The 13,891-nt window shown below is 38.7% G+C and overlaps 1 protein-coding gene across 1 annotated transcript in view; it reads right to left on the reverse strand.

The window, feature by feature from the left end:
• Window positions 1-13,891, reverse strand: part of TRHDE (thyrotropin releasing hormone degrading enzyme) — a 226,017-nt gene that overhangs the window by 10,466 nt on the left and 201,660 nt on the right. The window contains exons 16-17 of the mRNA XM_063322932.1: window positions 4,884-5,051; window positions 4,190-4,330 (exon numbers count right to left, since the gene is read on the reverse strand). Of these exons, the coding sequence (XP_063179002.1) occupies window positions 4,190-4,330; window positions 4,884-5,051 (309 nt within the window). The remainder of the gene's footprint in view (window positions 1-4,189; window positions 4,331-4,883; window positions 5,052-13,891) is intronic.

A 13,891-nucleotide genomic window follows, 5' to 3' on the forward strand; every position in this document is an offset into this window, starting at 1 on the left:
TGGCCATTCAAATCCTACTGTTCCACTTGCTTTTCCAGAAGTTTTTTTCAATCCCCCAAATGAAGAATCTACATCACTTGTAAGATTAACCAGACTACTCCTCAAGTTTTGCATTTCACGTTGGAATAGCTTGTGGGTTTGGTTTTTTTCAAAGTCTCTAGCATGAAGAATATAACTCAACTGTAAACCGAGAGCAAGTCTTTTGTTCCAGTTAGATGTCATTCAGCATAGCAAAAGGCACTTGACAAATAGTTGTCCTTATCTTTATCTGCACATACATCCAAAGCAATATCTAGCTAATCTGAACCTGACTGTTTTCAAGATAGGGAATCCAGCTCTCCTGTCAGACAAGTGTAAGTAATACCAATAGACCGCTGCAATTAAGTTTATCTGGGGGAACAATTCAGATCATACCTTGCTTTTACAAGCTCATTTAGAGGAGGGATTCGAAATTCAAAGTGAAATGAACCAGTACAGTCACACCTTTCTGTTCTGCTTCTATTAATCCTAAACTAATTACCCTTAAATGCTCAGGTACCGTAAGCCACAGTCCTTTCAAAAGGGAGAAAGAAAGAGAAAGGGGGAGTGACAGCCCCATGGAAAGCGAGAGAAAGAGGGAGAGGGAAGACAACAGTGTTTTCTTTGAGAAAATTCTGTTTTAGGGAAGGTGTACACTGTGTTGCTTGGTACCTTGAGCTTGTGTGAGGGGAAACACAGTTATAGGTATCAAAAATCCTACTCCCTTACCACTAATAACTGAGTTAATCACGGATATTTCAGCAAGTACATCTCTTTTTCCAAAACTTCAGTCACACTGACATATACAGACATCCAGAGGCAAACGCCTCCTATGGGAAGGATGGATTTCATGGTCCTTTAAGCACGTTTAGGCTTTCTAACAAAGCCCTTTATTATTACAGTCTCAGCTTAGTCTCATAATTGACTGCTTGGAAAATTGGAAGCTCCTCTTGATGGGGTCTTTTGACAAGGTTACCAATCCACTTTACAGAAGTGACCTCATAAAAACAGCTGCAGGGATTTTATTTTTCTTCCAGCCTGTACCGTAGCCACGGTGCAAACAAGCAGTAGCAGAATTCCTTCCACTGAAAATGATACCTTCATGAATTCCCGTGCTGATTACTGCCCATTATGTATACTTGGTAAAAAGTCAGACACTAACAGCAATTTCTAAACGGGCTCTGGTGGCAAAAAATCTAGAAAAGCCACCTCTCAGAATAGGTTGACAGAAACCTGTTTTCTATTTCCTTCACAGGAAAGACAACAGCATTGCAGAACCAGGACCTTACATGCCTGAGCTCCCTGGAAATATCATCCTGGAGTCACGGGCTCTCCACCTGCTCCTTTACTTCTGGGGATGTGAACCTCCAATGTCTCACATTTGTACAGGCTTTGCGCCCATGCGAACTCAACTGGAGAGGCAGCATAGTCAATTAACTTTGGACAGATGCAAATGGCTTCCCAAATATTGTCAAATTCCCAAATGTTGGCAAATGATTCAGCACTTGAGAATGAAGGGATTCTTACAGGCAGATGTTGGATTAAATTTTCACACACAGACACACATGTGCACACATGATGAAAATGATTTAGGAGCCAAGGTAGCACACGCTCACGTAACAGGAATTCAAGCAGAGTATTTTCAATTACTGTTTTCAGAATTTTATTTTTGATTTATTATGAAAGACTTGTTAAGCACCTCAATTTCTCTAAGTGACCTTCGTAAATGGGATATGAGTGATTTTGAAGACTTTATACATTATCAATATCTTCTGGACAATGTGAATACAAGCATACTGTAAAAATATAAAGGGATAACAATATTTTGTTGTCATTATAACTCTTTGACATGCTGTGTTTTAAAGTTAGAGGAAACAGCATTATAGTATAATTTAATCACCCTCAGCTATTTCATATTACTATCTCAAACGTCAACACCTTTTATAATAAATTCAATGGAAAATGCCATTGAGATACCACCTTATTATCACCTTAGTATTTTAATTTTAAATAAAATTAAATAATAAATTATAATTGTAGAAAAATGATGCCTTGGGACAGAGTATACTTGAACTACAATTCTGCAATAAAGCTTGCATTTTAAAAATGTACTAGTGTGGCAAGCTTAAATCAGAAGCCTAATTTTGCATTCTATCATGTCACTGTTTCACTGAACATTAAGAGGCAAAGTGTTAGACTAATTCCACCCTCTCAAAGTCCCCCTTAAAAGGTTTTAATCTATAATTACAAAGTTATTTTCAATATACATCACATATGTAGAGCTTGCATGAACTATTTAATTCCACTGCGCTGAATCTTTTGGCGATTGATAGAAACTCAACTGGATGTGCCTTTCAGAAAAATGCAACTGCGACAATCCTTTTGGTGGCTCTGACTTGTGTTTGGGGATCAAAATTGAATGTAGATAACATAAAATCAGTGTTGGGCAAAGAGACAGACTCTCTGTTGTTTTCTCCTTATAAAAAGGACAGTAACAGGCTTTTGATGAGGCCTTGCTGATTGTTAGGAGCTCAGATCACAGTGATGCATTCCAAGCCAGTCAGATAAGTAAAATTCAAATTTTAGGTGAAGTTAAGCTATTTAAAATTAAAACGCACAAAAAAATTGGCATGTGGCATAGTTTTCTATCTCTTGTCCATTTGTCTACACTGCTTAACCTTGTCCACTTCAAAATTCACAGGTGTTAGCTAGGCTGTCAGACGAACGTACTTGCTAAGGCAGGACACAACTTCTGCATATGTGTTTGTAGCAATACAGATTTTGACAGATTTATGCCTAAACTCTGTATAAATCCCTGGAGGAACCTGAAAAATTGTTTGCTATTGGGAGCATAACTAACTGCGCTGGGTTGCATAATAGTAATGGGTCTGCCATCCACTTTCTGTGTAAAAGTCCAGTTCTTGGAATAATCATACCATAAGCAGAGGATTCGTAATTTTTAAACCCTTCAGCTTTTTGGAAATTGCTTTCAAAAAGTATGTTCCTACAATATAAACTTCCAAAACCAATTCCAGCTCAAACCTATTTTCTCAGCTGAAGTTCTTCTAAAATCCCACTATACTATAAAGTATTATCCAAACCAGCATGAACAACTTTTTGAATCTTTAGGGAAGTTGCAGAGTCTCCGAGTTTCCTTGACTCTTCTTTTGATGCCATGAAACCTATACTAAGTTTGTACCTGTATTCATCAGGCACTAGGATTTAGTTGCTTAAATACAGCATCTTAAATATACCATTTTGAATATTCTGTGGTACACTAGATGGCTCCTCAGAAGAGCAGAATGGAACAGATCTCCAATACTTTTCCTGCCAACACCATGGGAGTGGCCTGGCATGGGGTGTCTGAAGTTCTTGGACACCTGCCTTCAAGAACTTGAACCTCATCCGAGTTGTAGTCCCATCTAATCTGTCAGTATCAGATGAGCTGCTGTGAAATCTTTCAGACGCTCAGGCTGTCCCTAAAGAAATTTCTCATTCACCAAATTAATATCAAAATCTTCATCAAAAAGGATTTTAAAATGTTGACTGGGCTTCTGAGTAGGAGCACATCGCGCTTGTTCAAAGAGAAAGAGAAGCAGGTATAAGGAACAACCCTGTCTTCATCCTGTTCACCTATTTTTAATTCGAAATGTCGCTCCTCTATTACTTGAAACTCACCTGAAACACAGAGTGGAAGGAAAGGGGATGACACTATATTAGCATCCTTTTGAAAATGGAAATCTTTCAAAAAGGGTTTAGGGTTTTTTCCCCCAGCTGCAATAATGTTCTTGAAAATATTTTTTTTCTATCAGACTTAAAATCAGCAAAATTCCTTTGGGAACTGCTGCTTTTTTATCTGTGTAAAAGAAGAACTGCGGCACTTGACGTGCAGATAGAATTCATTATCATAAGCACAGACACAATACAGTAATAGATATATATACAGATGATCGCTAAGAGATACATGTTTCTATGCATGTGTGTGATAATCCATGAATAAATGCATTTATGCCTCATATGTATGTATTTTGTATTTAGAGACATCTCTATTTATGGATTAGAAGAGAATGGACTTGATTCAGGAACTTACATGAATACATACATATACAATACTTGCAGGAATTACATCAACATAAGAAAATGTAAATAAATTTAGACTTCTTATCCTTACCTAGCATTTAATATTTTCCATTTTTCTCTGAAAAACTTCCAAGCAAGATCCCTTCCATGTGGATTTCGAGCTACGTGGATTATCACATCAATTGCATCCTGATCCAGGACAACTTCTGAGTTGAGAGACAAGTTCAAAAGCCTAGTGGGAGAAACAAGGGAAAAAAATCCTATTTAGTTTCACCAACACATAGTCTAACAACAGCAGATCAGAAAATTCCCAGAAAAAAAAACAAAAAAACAAAACTGCCAAATAGCGTGTTTAAGCCTCCAAGTGAGTTCAGTGGTTTATTTCTATGATTCCAAAGACACATTCATGAATCAGAAAAATCTTGATGCAAAAGGATTTCAGTGAAACCTGAGTGGAACTTTACATGTGCATTTGTATGAAGTCAGTAAGATCAAACTGGTCAATACATTTAAATAAAGGATATGCTAACAAAAAAATAACACTAATTATTACAGGATTTCAAACATTTCCAATGAGTATAGGAAATCTACAAGTGAAAAGACATAGTATGTGTCAGTTTTCATACGCATTAATGCAAAAACATAAGACAGTTTAAACTGTCTGTTCAAAGCCTGCGCTTCAAAAGCAACATTCTTTCAATTAGACCAAAGCTCAAGTGATGATCCATAAATGTTGTAAGTGATTATTGTTAATGGTTAGATACAGATATAAAATATTTTTATACCTGTTGAGCAAGTTTCTGTCATCACTGCAAGTTAAGGCTTCTAATAATATTTTCTTCTCAGACACTGCTGTGGTGGAATGAAATTTCATCCAAATAAACTCCCATACGTCTTCATCCATCAGTGAAACTCCTGTACAGTAGACAATGTCTCTCACATTGAGTGGGATTCTACAACAGAAATAAGTAATAGTTGTGGTAAATAAGCAGCCTCCTGATACTGGAAACAAAGTAGGAACATGACTACATTTGTAAGACTCCAAAATTAAAGTGCAACAGTAATCTTTTTTTTTTTTTTTTTTTTTTTAAATTAACATTTGCTTCTCTTTACTGCCAACAAAATCTTCCAGGCCATCCTAATGGATTTTCTAATGGGTAACACATGCTTGCCACTCTTTTCATAATGCTGTCACATTGTCAGGAGACTATAAATTATGGTCATCCAGTTCATCAACACATAATGTGCCACATAACCTGCAGGACAGGTAACATAAGCTTTCCAAATTAGCACAGGATCTTATCGCTCTGTTGCTGGGCTCTAAGCCAAATCTCCTCTTCTTGTCTGAGGTTTTAGGAGAGGAGCTGATCAGCCAGAAACTCCTCCTTGCTTGTGCTGTGAAGCACTCCATCTTCATATAGTAACATTCAAGTAAGGAAGGATGTACTGAGACAATGCTACTTAAAAATGGTGTTTTCAGGAGTGAAGAAAATAGAAAGATCTTTTCATTTCTGCAGTATACTAGTACCAGTACAAAACCAGCTATGCCATAGGATGATTGTGAGCTGTCACTACTGCTCAAGTAATATAAACTCAGATTTCATTTAAATGAAAGCTTCTTAAAGCTAAAATCAGACCTAGTATAGGATGTGCCTATGTACCATTTTTTTCTATAAAAGATCTCAGCCAGGTTTTCAATTTCCTGTCCTGCTTATGTTTCCTATACAAGCATAGAAGCTGAAACATTTGTGAGCTAAAGGGGATTCCTGCAGACAAAGCTGGACATTACTCAGAGAAATATGTTTCTGATTTGCAGGAAAGAATGCCCTGTTTTTGTTGGTAAAAATTATACCAAAATACAGTTCTCTATAGTTACTAATAGCTGGGCTGAAACACCTCTGCAACCTCATATGCAAGACCTCTTTAGAAAATCTGGAAGTACAAAAAGCTCCTGTCAGTGTCTGGGCAGTAATAGAGTGGGACAAAGAGTGAAATTACCTCTGTAAAATCTGATATCAAATCTTACACAACACAGAAAGAAAAGGTTACATCAATACTTTAATTACAAGACTTCCACCAAAGTCTTATACCATAGACCAGGCTATCCCAGTCAAGAACAAAGAAGTTCTTTTACTCCCATCTATTCATTCTCCAGAAAAAAAAAAAAAAACAAAAACCAAAACACTTTCTTTCACTGAAATTTTCTATTATTGGGCTCTGTGAGCTCTCTTCAGATGATCTCTTTGTCCATGTCTGAGTCCCTGGAAAAAGAATCCAGTGTGGCTTTTCAGCATTTCAAAGTCTTGGTTCTTCTTCAGCACTTCAGAAGGATGTAGGCAAGGTAAGAAACCATATATTGATGACTGTGAAGGGTTACAAACTGTTGTTCCTTCTATGGGGTTAGCTGGTCCCAACAACTATGTCGGTTTCTTGAGAAAAACAGTAAAAGGAATAGGTAGCTAAATTAAGGCAAAACTCTGATAAAAAGGGCACTCCTCCTCCTACTGGCTGAAGAACTTTGGGGAATTAATGCCTGCTGCTTTTTTGTTATGCTTTTTCTGAGTAGTAAAAAAGCCTTGAGGTTGAGGTTTTATTCATTTTCTCTGGCAAGTGTAGTCATCAGCTCAGAGGGGGAATCTGCAGGTTTACATGCAGACAGTCACGTGAATTTTGCTTCTGCTGAGCTGACATGGCTCAGGATAGTGCTGCTTCTTGGAGATTTTTTAGCAGAGTCCCCTGCTAACAGAGCCACAAAGGGCTGCCTTGACTAGTGCTGAAGTATTTTGCATTAGACGGAGACAAACCCAGACATTTATTCAGGAGTAAACTCTCCAAAGCAAAACTGAAAGGGTAGGCAAGAGAAAAGGAATCCATTTTAAAGTTGCTAGGAATATGAAACTTTTAACTATGCGCGGCACACACCAGCAATATTGCCTTCTAAAGCAAAATCAGTGGTGCAACGTCTCCTGTCTGCCATGAACTGCTTCCATCTGGCCAGGGGAGATTGGTACTACAGTGCAGATCCTGGCATGGTTCAAGGTCTTACCATTTCTTCTCCTCCCACCACCAAACTGCTGCATGAGAACATGCCTGTCCCGAGCCCTGCCAGGCAATCAGCATTGCTATGGCTATGACCACACAGCTCAAGCAATTCCTAGATGTCACCGACATACAGATGAGACGCAGGTCTCAGGTTCCTCCCTCTTGAAGCTTCCCATTACCTTCTTAGATTTTTTTCCCTCAATGATCAGACCACCTAAAAAGGTTTGCACTCAAAAAAGTTAGTATTTCTCCTCAGATTTGCCCAGGATCAGTAGGTTTTGGCTTATGTATAGTCTATGCAACTGTTTCTGTGGTCCTTGTAGAACTGCTACACCAGGACCAAAGAAATCAGAAAATCCTTAAAGCTGATCAGATCCATTAAAAGAAATAGTGTTTAAACATACATGGGCAGTAAAGAAAAGTTATCACTTTCACTAGCCTTTCCATATTACTGAGCTTTGATTCTCAAAAACTGAGTTAACATTAGTAAATTTTGAGTTTGGTTGACATTTACAGAATTATCCATGTGTGCTAGGTGCTGAATTTCCATTTCACTGTAATGGAATTTGTACTTCTTACTTGAAAGTCTATCATTAAGCCCTTGTTGCGATATTTCAAACATTAATGAACATCAGCAGTTTATTTTTCCCCCATTTAACCTTTCTTTCAAAAAGTGCATGCAAAGGAAACTGCATATAATTGAGTCTAGTGCAGAAAATTAAGACTACATATTTAAACACAGGAAATCAAGACATGCTACAATTAACGGAGCAGATACTTAGGTGCTGCCTTTGTGTTGGTTTATATTAACTTAGAATGAGGCTTAAAGTTTTCTAAATAACTGCAACTCTCTCAAAACTTCGGGTCAGCAACTACAGTAACATAAATATGCAGCCATATACACATACACTGCACAGTACATGAAAGTGGTATTATAATTGTGTCTTGATTTTGGTACGCTAGGTTATTTCTCCTTAATGCACAACTTCCTTACCAGCTCATGTCTCTTTTTGCTTTTAATTTGGGATTTAATACACTGACAGCAGCCATATGCTAAACCAAAAGGACTAAGAGATGCCATCCTGACTGTGGGACCAAACAACCCGTTGCCCCAGATCTGTCTTATCATATGATAGCTGAATATGAAGAACAACTGAACCCAGTCAAGCATTATTTCAATGAAGGAAGAACTTTATATCTTGATAGACAAACACTAAATCATTTTTTTAGAAGCACAGATAGTGCTGTCTGAGCTTTGCCGGCAGAAATACTATCTTTGGTTTACTGCAAGAGATGCGACTTAGACAACAGATACTCTAAGGAACTATAAGGCACCTGGAAAAGGTAATTCTATTTTGGTTGATTGCCCCATTATTTCAGGTAGGAACTGTGTGCTGGAAGGACTGTCACATTATTTCAGGTAGGAACTGTGTGCTGGAAAGACTGGGAAGTACATCAACAGCAGAAGTTCCTAGAAGTGGAAGTCTAACCCCAGAAAGGTCAGCATTCCTCACTTGTGAGGTTTATGTCTTTAATATTTACAGTAAAACACATAAATTCAATGGGCTTTCCCAGCTACTCCATCTTTTACATTCTAAGTGTCAACACTCACGATTTTAGCAGCAGTGCAGTCAGTAACCGCAGGATCATTTGCGTGCTCTGGGAAGGAAGGAGGCACCGATCCCATGCCCGTAGCCTAGACATCACCATGTTTCTTGCTAAGAAAACTCCATTGCCACCAAGTCCATAACAGCACACTTGCGGTGCTGCAGCAACCCTACTCAATATCATCCAACCAATTTTATAGCTTCATGGAAAACGTTGTTCTGAAACTGCAGTTCCAAGGCACTAGATCAGCATGTGGAATGTTTGCCCCCTGCATTAATGAATCAAGTGAATAAAAATTGCCATTGTCTCAGTACCGCTTAGGTAGTAACACTGCAGAACGTATCCCCTTGTTACATTAAACTTCGTCTGGGCCTTCAAGGCTGCTCTCATTTTTAAAGGGCTAATATGATTGATGGATACTTCAGAAGAATAAAGATTAACTTTTGAAAGCATCACTTTAAATGTCTTTTATTTGAATACTGATCCAATTTATTTAACTTTTATTTTTCTTGCTTAAGAGATACGATGGTGAGAATGAAATATGTAGCTAGCAGAGCTCATGTTTAAAAATTAAACACTTTGGGAAAAAAGTTAAAAATTAAACAGTGAGAAAAAAATTAATTAAAATCGCACTGTGCCTTTACAGGGATTTTTTTTCAAGAGTGAATAATAGAGCTCTACAATGAGCTAAGAATAATCTTCTAAGTTATAATTAATTGGTACATACTTGCTCCTATTTAAAGTATGTTCTAACAATTGGAGATACACTTATAAAATTGGACCGTAATTATTTATCTTCTGGGCAAATTGTGTTCTAATTTTTTAAAATGTAATTGCACACAGTTTAGACATTTCTTTGATTAAGTGACAAATTTCAATACCATTTAGGGTACTATTTCACAAAGAAAATTAATCAGAAACATTATTCTTTATTTTTGCAACTATTTAACATTTAACTTAAGCCTATTTTTCTTGATGGCTATATTTATAGTCTTGTTTAATAGGTTACAAGGCTCAGATAAGAAATAATGAAGTATTGGTACTTTGTTGGCAGATGTGTACTACAGATTGTGTTATAATGAACAGCACGACACAAAGTTTATTTTTTGAAGATGGCAGTCCCAAAGCTTATATTCCTGTTCTCTATTGCAAACTCCAGGAGCCATGCTGCTGGCACCACCGTGCACACGGAGGAGGGGAGAATGCTCTGCCGTAGCACACGCTCGGTCTGAAGAGAAACGGTGGAATTTCCCCTTAAAAATCACGGCACAGAACTGTGATGGGCTTGACATTCAGGTGCCTGACACGCGTTGAATTCAGGGGATATTAAACAGGGATGTGGCTACTCAGGGCATCTGTGGTAAAGCCATGAAAGAAGACGCCAGGTCTCCTCAGCCCCAGTCCTGTGCTTCCGAGCTTCAGGCATCGCACGGGTCTGACTGAGGCAGGCAGAGAATACATCATCCCTCAAGTGATGGCTACTGCTATTGCTCCTTCCCCTTCCGACGGCAGATATCCCACAACTGACCACACGACTAGCACACTCCAGCTCTTCAACACTGATTTTAATGACTGAGTGGTGAGTTAAGCACTTCTTTGTGAGACTAATCTCTGAGTAGATATGACTTGTTTTGCCCTTTCTGGCAAGTTTTTGCAACAAAAAAATATGGTCCTTTCTGTTCAATCATTTTGCACGGTTGTGGAGAGACCATTCCTGAGGGAGAAAATTGGAGACAAACCTATCTAACTTCTAAGGATTGCAAATTAATTACTGCTAATCCGTAATTGCTTTATATAGGGTCATTTTATTGTGATCATACACTGAAGTCAGAAGGTAAAAATGTTACCTGAACCAGCTGCCCCATAAAGCCCAGTTTTTCCTTTCACAAGACAAAACCCTCTCTTTGCAGACATACTCCCCAGATGGTCTTTCAGAGCACTAACTCCTTGATTAACTCATGCACTCAACAGTGTTTTCTTCCTCCTTAAAGAGTTTTATTGACTTGAGTGCAAGATTCTACTCAAATGTTGTAACAACCTATTAATTAGTTAAATCACTTCAGCAACATTGGCTGACATTAGCTGGCAAAGCTCCAGTAACATTTCAAAATGCACGAATAGCTATGCTTGAATTTTTTCAGTAATTAAAACTTCTAGGGGTTGAGAACCCAGAAGAAGGGATCCATTTTATTGTTTTACATTTATCAGACATTCAAGTGTGAAAAAAAATGAAAATAACTCTCATTTTTTCATGTTTGCTGCTAATGATTTCCAAAAATAGCTCGTGGGCATCAAACCCGCAAAAAAAGCTAGTGCCTCTTCCAAGCAACTAGCAAAAATAATTAACCTGTTGGCCACATTCCCACAAATACTTCTGTAGGTGGTTAAACTTAAGTACATTTATAAATTGTAGCACAACTGTAGCACTAGTGTGCCCATGTGAAACAAAACAACAAAATGATGTATCTCAAGTCATTAGGGAAATAAGGGAGAAGGTAAAGGGAAAAAAAAAGCTTTGTTTGGAAAAAACATTTGATTTTCTATCACCTAAGCCAGGCTTCATTGAAATGATCTCAATTAATGACTGGTAATTTGTTATTTACCGCATCCTCAGATCTATGGACAGTTTCATTTATAGACGTGTTACAGTCTCCTGTACACTCCTGCAGTGCAATTTGTTTTTCTGGTGGCATTTCCATTGAGTAGTTAAAGGTCCATCCAAGTAAGCACACTGCCAATTTAGGCAGGTGGATCGACATGAATCCATTGTTCCTTGCAGACAAAATACAAATTCTGCACAAACAAGTACGCAGATTTAGTACTCTCAAATTAGGCTTGTTGGTTACCACTGTCTTTGTTCAAATTACATGATGGAAGTCATCTAACTTGAGTACTTGCACCTTTCTTAAGACTGATAAAGAATTAACCAGTGTTCCTAACAGTCACAGCAACAAGTCTTTGAAATGCCAAACAGAAGTCACTGGAAAAGCTCATATCCACATTATTACATTTAAAAAGATTAAATGAGGTAATTTAGTACTAGGATGCAATCATCCAAGGTCCCGATTTCATTTTTTAGTAACCGAAAGTGGTTCATCTGTAGTGCAAATCCACACACAGATGCGTTCTGACTTGAAACCCACAGACTGAACAGAAAATTCACGGCATATTCTCTTTTAAGAGATCTCTGGCTCCACCTCAGCACCCCAAGGCTTCTCAGAACAACCTGGATGACTAGAGACCAGAAGAGATTCAAAATATCCGGATTTGCATTCAGGATTGTCCGTCAGTCTCTACTTCTCATTCATGAAGACAGACAAATGCAAACTTCATTAAGCCATGGGCTACAGAATGGATGCTGACTTCAGTCTAATTCAGTGCAGCATCCTGAGAAAAAAGTATTAGAAAGAAGCTAAGTATTGAACATTAGCTCTACTTATCAAACAGCATAGTGAGCTTAGCTCCATCGATCAGAGTAGCAGATTGTTATCAACCATAAGGTCAGCTTAAGGGGTGCAAGGACAAGAGACACCAAATTTCCAGACATCAGAACGCAACCCTCACTTTACACAAGTTTGATGTGGTAGAATATTGGATTTATAAATACTTAAAGGGTGGGTGTCAGGAGGATGGGGCCAGGCTCTTTTCAGTGGTGCCCGGGGACAGGACAAGGGGTAACAGGCACAAACTTGAGCATAGGAAGTTCCACCTAAACATGAGGAGGAACTTCTTTACTTTGAGGGTGGCAGAGCACTGGCACAGGCTGCCCAGAGAGGTGGTGGAGTCTCCGTCTCTGGAGACATTCAAAACCCGCCTGGACACTTTCCTGTGCAACCTGCTCTAGGTGACCCTGCTGTGGCAGGGGGTTGGACTAGATGATCTCCAGAGGTCCCTTCCAACCCCTACCGTTCTGCGATTCTGTGATTTTCCCATTGTTTTCAATTGATGATATCTGTGAGGCAGTATTGCAAGTAAACAAAACTGATCAGAGTACTTGTGACAGAAGGATAATGATAAAAATAGTAAAAACTGCATTAAACCTAGAATCACCCCAAAGTGATATAAAGCCCAGATTAATCAGATACATTTACTGTAAGTTTTCTAGCAGTATTGAGGCAATTAATTAAGGTACTTTGTTTCCATTTAAAAGACAGCAACCAATAAACAGCAATGGTTACATTTCTGAAGAAGGAAACAGAGCAAACTGAAGTGGCTATGACTAGCCAGGAGATTTCCAATGGGTCCAGTAACACCTTAAAAGAAACATCGCCACATAATTGTGTCCAATGCAATACTATCACCTCCCACTGCTCACTGCTGCGTATTAGCAAAAGAATAGCATCACCACAGCTCTGCTAACAGAACCAGAACACAAGCACTGCCTTTTCTGCTGAAGGCAGAAAAGTGAAGTGAGCTGTCTCACTTCAAAGCAGCGCGCTCGCGTGTTCACATGTTCACGCTACCCTGTCTAACTTAGCCGCAAGCGAGCACACATCCACAGTCCACTCTGCCAGCAGAAACGGGTACGTGGCAACCTGTAGCTGATGGATGGTAACAGCAGCTGGAAGAGAATCCTGCCTGTACCCACAGAGAGGTTTGCAAAAACACGCCTGTGCCTGTGGATGAATTATGCTTTGAGCCATCACAGCCTCTATCCACATGGAACCCGCTGTTATGATATCTCCTGTCAGGAGTTTACAGATTGCAGCTCTCCACACATTCTCTCCTGGACCTCAGAAATACACATTTACTCAGTCTACCCAAGGCAGAAAGTCTGAAAATGCTAATCCTCTTAGAAACATGTATTTCCTTCAGAACAGATACACAGTGAAGGTTAAAGGGGTTAACAAGGCTGATTCTCAAGCTTAGGCAGGCATTGTATGGTAATTCTGCTAATTTTTTTTAGGCTGAACCACAACGCTGTTACATCTAAGGAATGTGAATAATGTATTTCTTCACACATGAAAGACCTTCACAGGGATGAGCTCAGTTAAATGAAGGTAGAAGCAAACATCTTAATTTTCAGCCAACAGTAGCTTCTCTTGTACAGCATTCTGCTGTTGACTGAATCCCAGTAACCTTACATACTCAAACGACAAGGGAAATTTCAATGAGCTTATACGTTTTCTACTAGGTTTGTATT

The sequence above is a fragment of the Chroicocephalus ridibundus genome, chromosome 1 (genome assembly GCF_963924245.1).
Source record: "Chroicocephalus ridibundus chromosome 1, bChrRid1.1, whole genome shotgun sequence".
NCBI lineage: Eukaryota > Metazoa > Chordata > Aves > Charadriiformes > Laridae > Chroicocephalus > Chroicocephalus ridibundus.